Source organism: Filicampus tigris, chromosome 7 (assembly GCF_054856515.1).
Source record: "Filicampus tigris isolate MCC_2025a chromosome 7, RoL_Ftig_1.0, whole genome shotgun sequence".
In the NCBI taxonomy this organism is placed as follows: Eukaryota; Metazoa; Chordata; class Actinopteri; order Syngnathiformes; family Syngnathidae; genus Filicampus; species Filicampus tigris.
The window spans coordinates 136,822-147,473 of NC_141223.1; the positions used below are offsets into that span (position 1 = coordinate 136,822).

General features: G+C 50.3%; 2 protein-coding genes across 4 annotated transcripts; both read left to right on the plus strand.

Moving 5' to 3' along the window:
* The first annotated feature begins 182 nt into the window (after positions 1-182).
* Positions 183-6,254, plus strand: rnf169 (ring finger protein 169). Of its 3 annotated transcripts, none has more exons than XM_086035385.1 (6): positions 183-579; positions 1,439-1,542; positions 1,622-1,711; positions 2,171-2,271; positions 2,339-2,429; positions 3,845-6,254. In XM_086035385.1, exons 1-6 carry the CDS (start codon positions 324-326, stop codon positions 4,808-4,810), a joined length of 1,608 nt encoding a protein of 535 aa, XP_085891511.1. In that variant the 5' UTR covers positions 183-323; the 3' UTR covers positions 4,811-6,254. The 3 variants fall into 3 exon arrangements, with proteins under 3 accessions (XP_085891511.1, XP_085891512.1, XP_085891513.1); XM_086035386.1 differs by having other exon boundaries at positions 185-579; positions 1,439-1,512; XM_086035387.1 differs by having other exon boundaries at positions 454-579; positions 648-1,542.
* An 838-nt stretch (positions 6,255-7,092) lies between these two features.
* Positions 7,093-10,652, plus strand: spcs2 (signal peptidase complex subunit 2). Its single transcript, XM_086035395.1, has 5 exons — positions 7,093-7,247; positions 8,640-8,723; positions 9,883-10,042; positions 10,218-10,353; positions 10,449-10,652. Exons 1-5 carry the CDS (start codon positions 7,185-7,187, stop codon positions 10,633-10,635), a joined length of 630 nt encoding a protein of 209 aa, XP_085891521.1. The 5' UTR covers positions 7,093-7,184; the 3' UTR covers positions 10,636-10,652.

Below are 10,652 nucleotides of genomic sequence, written 5' to 3' on the forward strand. Positions count from 1 at the left end.
GTAAACAGGAAGCGTATCCTTTATTGTGAAGGTCCCGCCATGTTGTGGTCGAGGGTTTTATTTTTTTTAAGCAATCTTTATTGAAAAACTAATTTTGACAGGAAAACAAAAGACACAATACAGTCATTAAATCATCTGAAAGAGGAAATAAAAGGGGAGCCGGGCTGATTATATATAGAAGTGTTTCAAGCGCTTATTAAATTATTTTATTTTATTTCATTTCATTTTATTTTAAATTTAGCGAGTTGAAGGTGGCAGTGGAAGGGCGGGGTTTGTTTTGAACGGGAACGCTCAGCAGCAGCAGCACTCAGTCAACAGGGAAGATGGCGGCCGCGGGAACTGGCCGGCGCTCCGGAAAGGCGGCGGTGGCAGCGGCTGCCGGCACATCTCCGGGACACGGAACCGCGTCGACGCTCGACGGACGCGAGCCCGAGCGCTCGTCAGCAAGTAGCCGTTCCTGCTCGGGCCGGGGGCGCCGGAGCGCAGAGGCCGAGCGGAGGGGCAGGGGCGGTGGCGGTGGCGGCGGCGGCGGCGTGGCGGCGGGCACGGACGCGGCGAACCCCCGCACTCGCTGGTCAGGTGAGCGTTGGACGCCGGTTGACTCCACTTGGCACACTGGCAACTTCACTCGCGTGCTCCTCCGCCAGGTTGACACTTGCTTGGACTAGTTGGGACTTGTTGCGACCCAAACCGCCCCAGTTGGACGAGTTCTTAAACTCTTCACTCAAACTCCGTCTGGGCCTGTTGACAAGTTCTCCCGAGTCACTCCTAAGTGCTCCTTAACAGTCGAGGGATATGTGGAAAATGTTTCAGACGAATTGTTTGTGTGAGCAGCGCAATCAAACACATTCCTGGGATATGATCAACACCTCCCTGTGACAAATATGAAGAAGGTTATCTAAGCGGTGAAAATGCAGCATTGTGAATGTCTGGCCTATGCAAAGCAATTGGTGGTCAAAATGTGTTTTGGTTGAATCCGAGTTTCACATTTTCGGAACTTTAGTTTGTTCTGCTCTCGTTGGAAAGCCTGCTCAACACACAGACAGCATAAAAATAACGATGGACTTCAAGTCAATGGAAAGCCAGTGGCACATGTTTAATTAAAAAAAAAATGGTCAAGCGTTTGCGGATGGCAGTCAAGTGGTTTATATTGGCTTGATTTGGCAGTCAAACAATCTTAGTAAGGGTCAAACTAAGAGTTGAGAATGAACACACACTCCATATGTTGTAAAAATACAGACTAAGTTGATCAAGTTAGCGTGATGAGGCATGACGGCGGCTCAGAGTAACATCACAAGCCACCCGGCCCAAAAGTACAGTGTTTAGACAATGAGTGAATGATTCCCAACGCATCCTACGTGTGTGTGTGTGTGTGCGCGTGTGTGTGCGTGCGCGTGTGTGTGCGTGCGCGTGTGTGTGCGTGCGCGCGCATTGTCAGATGTGTTTGTGTGCCCAAGCGCGGTCCACAAGTCAACGGAGGGCTCGTCATCAGGTTCCAACATGAAGCACAAGGTGAGCCTGAGCCAAAGTCCAGTGAGACAAGTGAGCATTGGTTCTTTTCGTCTGATATTGCCGCAAACGCAAGCAGGTGCATACTGTGACTGTTTTCCTTTTGATCAAGCCGTCGGCATGCGAGGAGCGAGAGGACGTGAGGAGGAGGAGGAGCCTCCGCATAGACGAGAGCAGCTCGCTCCAACGCAGGGAAGAGTCGGTAAGTCGTCGCTTCCACCGCGCAAAGCAATCCACCGAGTTGTGCGAAAGCGGCGCAGGTTCCCCTCGGACGACGACGTGACACCGCCGCTGAGATGTGCTGCCTGAATGGGAAGGGCGCTTTGACTGCAAATTTTTTGTGAACATTGCCAAAACGGGGATGAAGTTGCCACGGTCACAGAAATGGCAACGAAGACGTGACCGCCGCTTCGTAGGGAATGAAGTTGTAATTGTGCCGCCCAAACGGGAATGGTGTCGCCACTCTTGCATGAACTGTAATGTTTTTGTGGACTTGTTGCCGAAATGGTAACGAAGGGAATGTCTTACATAGGATCGATCGGCTTTGACAGGGATGGCGTTTTGAACGTCGCTTGCAAGGGAATTTTGTTGCGGCGGCATGTGAAGCCGTCACGTGAAGGCGGCGTTTCGACAGGAATGAAGTTGTGTCGTTGCCCTGTAGGGCGTCCTGTCCGACTCTGAGAATGAGGAGCCAGCGTCGAGACGCATCAAGAGGTTCTCGGCGTTCGTGAGGAGGAGCCGGACGTCGTCGGGCGTCAGCAGGTGCTCGCTCTCGCGCCCGCTGGGCCGACGCTCGCCGTGACCTCTGACCTGTGCTCATCTTCCGCAGTGGCGCGCAGAGAAGTCGCAGCTGCACGGAGGCCGGCGACACCGCGCGAGGGAAAGCCAAGGGGGGCGCCGCGCCCTCCGTCGCCGACACGGTACGGTACGGCTCGCTCGCCTCCACGTCGCCGTCGGGCTCCGCGCGCCACATTTTTTCCTCTGGTGGCGGACGGCGGCCACGGCGTCACGTCACATGTGGTGCCACGTGACATGCGCATGTGACGTTATTTTCCATGTGACCTGTCATGTGCTATGTGGATCTCATGTGTCATGTCATGTGACGTGACGTGACGTGACGTGACGTGACGTGACGTGACGTGACGTGACGTGACGTGACGTGACGTGACGTGACGTGACGTGACGTGACGTGACGTGACGTCATGTGATGTCAGGTTTGGCTGCACGATATTGGGAAAATATTGCCATACGGACGTTGACAATAGCAATATTAGTTCAACATTTAAAATGTACCTAAAAAAAAAAAAAAAATTTTTTTACTGTCTGATGCACAGGTGTCAAACTCGAGGCCTGCTGACCAAATCCGGCCCGCGACATCACTTTATGTGGCCTGCGAAGGCAAATCATGACATGTTTCTTTCAAATTGTCTTCACTTTTAACACTACATACCAGATCTTGCACACATTTGTTCGTAATCCCTCTTTTAAAATGCATGGAAAAAGAGTTGAACAAACGATTTATTGGCTTCTGATTTCAAAACTAGTTATCCATCAATTTGTTGTGTATATGTGATATATAAGGCAAGCATACATTTCCAGTATATGGGCTCACAATCAAAATGGTCCTCCGAGGGGCCCCAAAACCATGATGTGGCCCGTGACAAAAAATGAGTTTGACACCCCTGGTCTTATGAAAGAAGTACATTTTTTTCATGCGGCAAAATAAGCAAGCTCGTTGTGTTCTTAGCTCATTCATTGTAATTCCCAAGAGAATGTCTGTCCAACTATTGGGTGTCATTTAAGTTTGCATCTGACTGGTCAAATTCAGATAAAAGTTTTCAATTCTAGAAGAAAATGATTGCACGTCTTTGCGATACGCATATTGCATCGGCCATCATCGTGATATCGATGATTTTCCCATATATTGTGCAATGTCGGGAATTGTGTCATGTGACATGTTATGTGCATTGTGACATGTTGTGACGGTCCATGTGTCATGCGGGGATGTCAATCCAGGTGTTACGACATGCCATGTGATGTGACATGGCATGTCATGTCATACCATGTGCTATTTGATGTCATGTAACGTGTGGTGACATGCCATATGACGTTAATGGGCCATGTGACATGCCATGCCATGCCATGCCATGCCATGTCATGTGCGATGTGACTTGTCGTAGTGAGTGTCAGCTGCTGTGTCATTTGACCTGTCGGGCGCCATATGATGTGTCCTAGAAGGTGCCAAGCCACGCGCCGCAAGGTGTTGTGACGTGAAATGCCATGTGACGCGCCGCATCACGCCACGCGCCGCATCACGACTTTGCTGTCGTTGCAGGCGGGGGTCGCTCACAGCTTCGCGGCCGGAATTCTCCTGTCATCAGAGAACAGTCGCTCGGCCTCGGCGCCCGTGAGCGGCCGCGAGCGGCGGCCGTCCTGGCGCGGCGAGGCGGCGCCGTCCACGTCGTCAGCCGCGCCGGCCGAGCGCTCGGTCAGCCCGGAGAGCAACGACAGCATCTCGGAGGAGCTCAACCATTTTAAGCCCATTGTGTGCTCGCCCTGCACGCCGCCCAAACGCCTGGCGGACGGCCGCCTGCTGGAGCCCGCCGTGGTCAAGTCCACGCCCCGCAACCTCACGTGGCGCCTGCACAAATCCACCAGCTACGAGGCCAGCCCCGCCGTGCTGCAGCGCTGGCGCCAGATCGAGCTGGACCGGCAGAGCTTCAAGGTGGACTCCAAGGGGACGCTGACCAGCCCCGTCAAGGAGATGCAGGACGCCGTAGGCGCCATGCCGCAATCCAACAAGAGGAAGCTGCTCTTCGATCATCCCGGCATAGACGCCCAGTCCCTCAAGATCCGCGTGCCCGCCGTCCGCTACGGCGGCGACTTGGCCTTCCGGGGGAATTCCGAATTCGAGGCAGGGGCCGGCGTAGGGGCCCTGTTCGGACGCAGACATTCCTTCTCCCCGTATGCCCACAAGTCCGGCTTCCAGTCGTGCAAGCTGCCGGCAAAGGACTCGTTGAGCCCCCGCAAGGAAACGGCCGCCTCCAAGCGGAGCAGGAAGACCAAACACCAGGACGCCGCTGCCGCCGCCGCCGCCGCCGCCAACCCCCAAGTCTGTGACGCCATCCGCCAGGAGAGGAAAGACCGGGCGCTAGCCCTCAAGCTGCAGAGACAGTTTGACCGCGAGAGCGCCCCCCGCACCGCTAGCCCCGACAAGTATTTCCTGCGCTCCTGGATGGCCAATCACAGCCGCAGGAGGCGTGGCCTGCGACGCTCTCGCCGTATAAACAAGCAGCGCTAACTGACACAATGACATATGAGGGCGCCACAGAAAAAGAAAACGGTCTTTGTCATTGAAGAATACAATGAAATCTGGGTGGGGGGCGGGGGTACTGCAAGGCCTCACTCTGGTCTTGTCATGGTACAACTACACGACAATAGTGCAGTATTTCAGTCTCACACAAATCATGCTTTACTTTTCCATACACTAGAAAAAAAATGAAACATTGGAGGAACTTAAAAAATGGAAGTAATCTGTCACACCAAATATTTTAGCGTCCACATTTAGTGGAACACAACATTTTAACTTAATTGCTTCATTCGTACTAATTGAAGCAAACCAATTATTTCAAGTGGCCCTAATTAAAATATTGAAGTTGGCTTCATTACTTCATGCCAATAATCCCCTCATTTTTATCTTCAAAATGTTACTTCATGCACACAGCGTTTTTTTTGTTGTTTTTTTTTAATAATCTTGTCTCAAATAAAGTGGCCATAATTTGAAAGCGTTGCACTCTCACTCGCACCTAAGCACAATTTAGAGTCTTCAAATCAGTGGTCTCACTTTCTTGGAATGTGAGCGGAAACGCAGCCCGGATACGAACCCGCAACCTGTCTACTGTGAGACAGATGTGCCGACTACTCACCATTTCAAATAATTGGTTTGCCTCACCTGAAGAAATTTGCTTACATGACATTATGACATTAACATTTTCAGGTTGCACTGATTTTTGAGTCAAAGCTAAAATATGTGTGATGGATTATTTCAATTTTCAAGTTATTCCAATGTTTTTCAATTTTTTTCAGTGTGTGAACAACTTTAATGACCATTGATATGGATACTGTGTGTGTGTGTGTGTATATATATATATATATATATATATATATACACACATATATATATATGTGTGTGTATATATGCATATCGTCGCTGTCATGTGAAAAACACATCTAAATTTTTTTTCATTTTCTTATTTTTACATGAATCATGTTTCCACATTACAGACATCGCATTAAAGTGAAAATTAAAAAAGTTTCCAAAATTGGAGATAAGTGTTTTTCACAGGACAGCGATGATATACATGTTGATATATTTATACTTATGTATATGTGTATATATGTGTGTGTGTGTGTGTGTATATATATATATATATATATGTGTGTATATATATATATATATATATATATATATATGTATATATATATATACACACACACAATCTCCTCCACTGAAGGGCTTCTTTTCTTGACACATGCCAGCTTTAATGTATTTTCTACTACAAAGATATGATGATTATGTTCATAATTGTCATAATGTACGTTTTCTAAAGGAGCTGCGCCGTTTGGCTTGATGTAGCAGAAAGTGTTTGGAGTGCCAAATCAAACTGTGACATTTTGTATGAACACGCACGTGAATGATCAAGACAACTGTCTAAAAAGTTCAACAACAAAAAAAAACAGCAGCAGCGTTTCATATTTGTGTTCATCGAGCCGACGCAAGTCCATGTTGCTGACACGTCAACGTCGCCGTCATCATAGGCCAGGCTCTCTCGTAAAAAAACAACGGGCAACAGCTCAAGTGACTGGCAACATGATGGCGTTTCCAAGTCACGTCAACGTTGAAAACGTCCGAGGGGAAATGTCAAGGGTGGGGAATTTCAAAAGGAGGAAATGAGCAGTTCAAACCGAACACCCCACTGAATTTCTGTGGCGGCCACATGATTGGCTGGCGAGGTTGGTCGGTGACACTTCCTGTTGCATTGTGATTGGCTTCTGCGCCTAGCGAGAACACGCCCAACTGCAGCCCGGCGGCGGTGAGACGGCAGTACACTCCAGCTGCTGAGAGCCGACGTTAGTGTAGACCAGGGGTGGGCAAATCCGGCCCTCGAGGACTGGTATCCTGCATGTTTTCTATGTCACTCTGGTGCAACCCAAATGATCAGGATCGTTATCCAGCATCTGCAGACCTTGCTGATTATATGATCATTTGAATCAGGTGTGTTGCAGCAGGGACAGCTGGAAAACAGGCAGGATACCGGCCCTCGATGGCCGGAATTGCCCACCCCTGATGTAGACTGTAGCGGTTTGGCGCCCAACCTAACAAACTTGTTGATGACTGTGTACAAATGTGACACGTATTGTATTTCCGTCAATGCTCAATTCGTCTATTTTAAAATTCGTTCCGTCATTCATCAAAATGGGCGTGCCCAGCTCTTTTTTGTCCTGATGTCAAAATGATTTAATTGACATACAACGCAACAATCAGCCAATTCAATTAACATCATCGGATCAAACAAGGGGGAGCTGATTCGGTGTAACGCGTCGTGGCTTGATGACGTCCGATGTGACGAGCATGTTTATGTCTCCGACCAATCAGCAATTGCCAGGTCAGCATTATGTTTGGGGCGCAAGACAAAATGGCATCCGGGCGCAGTGGAAAGAGCGGCCTTTTGGAGAAAGTAAGACTGTGCTCTATAGTCTTGAATGCATTTTGTATTTCACGGCCGCCGGGGAAGTTGAATTCCCATTCGTCTCGTCCGGTGCATAGCATAATTGGCGGCGTAAGCGAATGGCTCAGAGACGGCGAGGAAGCGCATGCAGGCGGGCAACTAAGCTAACAAGCTAACGCCGAATGAAGGCATGAAAGATGACGTCTTGTTTCGAAACAGCAGCATCTTTTTTCGCACTATGTCATGGCAAAGTTGGAAGCGCACTTAACAATGCCCTAGAATGAAACCCATGAAATGAGGGAAACGGCTACCAAAAAAAAAATAATAATAATAACAATTTAAAAAAAAAAGGATTTGATGAAGATTAATTTTGCGCACGCGGTGAATGGTGCAGACGTGAAAGGGAAAGCGACCACTGGTCCAACAACAAATAAACAACAGCACCTTTCAGCTCAACTCGACTTTATTTATAGAACACTTTCAAAACAACCATCGCTGCATACAAAATGCTGTACATGGAGTAACATCACAAAGACACCAAACCAAATGAATAACATCAAAGCAGTAAGCACCACGAAACATTAAACAACGCCGAGTCAATAGACCAAGAATAAAAATGGGTTTAACACAAGTTTATAGAAATGGACACGTTTAGCGGGAGGCCATTCCAAAGAAGTTAACATCTCCAGCTCATAAGAAAGGTTTAGAGCAGACGTCTCAAACTGCACTCCTCAATTGCCGCTGGCCTGCAGAGTTTTTGTAATCTAACATCTGATTTTATTAATCAGCTCATCAGCAAGGTTTGCAAAAGCCTGATCAAGGATTTCAATCAGGTGTATCTGAATCAGACTTGGGCGCCCCTGCTCTAAAACATGCAGGAAAGCGGCCCTCGAGGACTGCAGTTTGAGACTCCTGGTTTAAAGCAACAGTGACAGGAAAGTGTTAATGGGCTTTTGTCAACTGAATCAACCACTGCCGATTAATCCTATGCAGCCGTTGTTGAACCTGAAATTGTCTAATCCTCTGACTTCAGCCACTCAACAGTCTTCCATTATGGCAGACGTTTGCATTTTTCACTTCAAGGAATGTTTGAATTGAGGGACATTTAAAAAAGTGTTTTCTTTTTTTTTCCCTGCTTGATTCATCAAAACAGCAATTGACATGAATTGATTGTTAAAGTAATCTTCAGTCGCAGCTCGGGCTGAACGATTTCAGGAAAAGGTTGAATTGATCTCGATTTGATTCAAGATTTTTTTTTTTTTTCCCTCCCAAATCAATCTTCAGGGCACTATTCGCTATGTAGAGCAACATTTACAAATAGGCCAGAAAATGAATTTATAGCATCAAAAGATGTGGCTGTGATGCATGGTTTTGCAATGACGTCCCGCCGCTGCGTTTCAGTGGAGAATCGACGAGAAGCCGGTGAAGATCGACAAATGGGACGGCGCCGCAGTCAAGAACTCTCTGGATGATGCAGCCAAGCAGGTGGGCGCAGCACTCGTGGCCTGCCAACGGGCTACTTGGACCCCATTGGAATGACGTAGTGCTGCATGATAATGGCGCAGTCATCGGGTTTACACGGAGCCGTGTATTCATTCCATTCAGAAGGGGGATGGGGCAACGAGAAAGGCTCCACCCCCTCCGAGCCTCCGCTCGGTCCTCGCGTGGGAGCGGACGGGCCCAGGAGCTCAGGTGGCCAAGGCGTCCTGCCGTAGTCACCACTCAGCGCTGCAAAAAAGACGCACGTGCTTGCCTGATCAAAAGATCAAAATGAAAGTGCCATTTTGTTCAGAGAAGGATCAATTGCACAACTCCAAATAGCAACGTAACTAGATGTCCCCAACGCAAAGAAAAAAACCCAAAGACTGTCAGTCAAAATGTTGAGTTGCCTGAAGATCCCCCAGCCGCCCACCACCCCACCACCCGCCGCCCCCCACTCCCCCATTGTGGTTTGGGAGCGGGGAATGACGAATGAATCATTCAGCCTTCTTTCCGCCTCCCCAATGGAGTTGAAGGCTCCAGCGATGAGCCGGTCGCCTCCAAACGGGCGGGAAGGAAGGTTCAAAGGGCAGCACTTGCCCGCCCTAAACAGCGCAAACGGAACACGGCCGAGGAGACGAGTCGCAGGGAAAGAAAAGCGCAGGGGCCGGCAAGCTGGCCGTGTTCCTTCCCGTCCGTGGTTGTTGCTTTGAAACGCCACCGAAGGGAGGCGCCGTCCGTTTGGCCAAAATGGAGCCACGACGAGTTGAGTTGAGTTGAGTTGCGAGAGGCGAGAGCCGAGAGGCGAGAGGCGAGAGCCGAGAGGCGAGAGCCGAGAGGCGAGAGGCGAGAGGCGAGAGCCGAGAGGCGAGAGCCGAGAGGCGAGAGCCGAGAGGCGAGAGGCGAGAGCCAGCCCTTTTGCATGCACATTTGTGGCATCGCGCTGGCAAAAGGTGCTGCGCTTGCTTCCGTGTTGCGGGCCTTGACGTCGAGACAGCGCATTGAATGCGAGCACTGTTGGTGGACTGGAGTCCTCCGATGTTTCTTTGCGCTTAGTTTTTCTTTCAGTCACGTTTCTGTGACTGCGGCCACGTTGCTAGCGCGTAACCTTCCCGGCGCTCTTTGGACTGGATGCAAGTGTGAAGCGGCCTGAAATTGTGCGCAGGTGCTGCTGGAGAAGTACGGCTACGAGGAGAACTTTGGTCTGGTGGACGGCCGTCTGCTCATCTGTACGGTGTCGTGCGTCTTCGCCATGGTGGCCCTGGTCTGGGACTACCTGCATCCCTTCCCCGAATCCAGACCCGTCCTGGCCTGCTGTGTGGTCTCATATCCTTTGCCACGCTCACAAAGAGCAAACGGGCGGGTTCGTTCGTCCGTGTCAAAGTCTCAACCGGGGCTGAAGCATTTTGCAAACTTGAAAACCTTTCTTTTCTCCGTTCCGTTCAAATGATTGTTCACTGATTATGGGCACAAATCACGCCTGCTCCTTGACTGCCCGCACGTACTTCATCATGATGGGCGTCCTGACGCTCTACACGTCGTACAAGGAGAAGAACATCTTCCTGGTGGCCCTCCAGAAGGACCCGGCCGGGATGGATCCGGACCACGTGTGGCAGCTTTCGTCCTCGCTCAAGCGGTAAGCGCCGACCTGCGCCCGCGCGCGCCCGCCCGCCCGCCCGCCCGGCTGACGATCCGCTGGCCGGTTCCCGCCGCCGCCGCCGCCGCCGGCAGGTTCGACGACCAGTACACGCTGCGGGTGGCCTTCGGAGACGGCAAGCGCAAGACGTGGCTGGAGAGCCACGTGACCTCGTCGGTGGCGGCTTTCTTCGACCAGCACGGAACGCTGGCCATGGACCAGTTTGAGAAGTGCGTGTCGGCGCTTCACGACGCACTGGCCGCCGACAAGAAAAGCAAATAAAAGAAAAGCCGCTTCCA

Excerpts from the sequence above, each read along its gene's own strand:
- spcs2 (XM_086035395.1), top strand. The coding sequence starts at position 7,185 with ATGTTTGGGGCGCAAGACAAAATGGCATCCGGGCGCAGTGGAAAGAGC. Across the intron at positions 7,248-8,639 it reads AGAGCGGCCTTTTGGAGAAA|TGGAGAATCGACGAGAAGCC; the intron begins GTAAGACTGTGC and ends GCTGCGTTTCAG. Across the intron at positions 10,043-10,217 it reads CCTGGCCTGCTGTGTGGTCT|CGTACTTCATCATGATGGGC; the intron begins CATATCCTTTGC and ends TGACTGCCCGCA.
- rnf169 (XM_086035385.1), top strand. The coding sequence starts at position 324 with ATGGCGGCCGCGGGAACTGGCCGGCGCTCCGGAAAGGCGGCGGTGGCA. Across the intron at positions 1,712-2,170 it reads TCCAACGCAGGGAAGAGTCG|GGCGTCCTGTCCGACTCTGA; the intron begins GTAAGTCGTCGC and ends GTTGCCCTGTAG. Across the intron at positions 2,272-2,338 it reads ACGTCGTCGGGCGTCAGCAG|TGGCGCGCAGAGAAGTCGCA; the intron begins GTGCTCGCTCTC and ends CATCTTCCGCAG.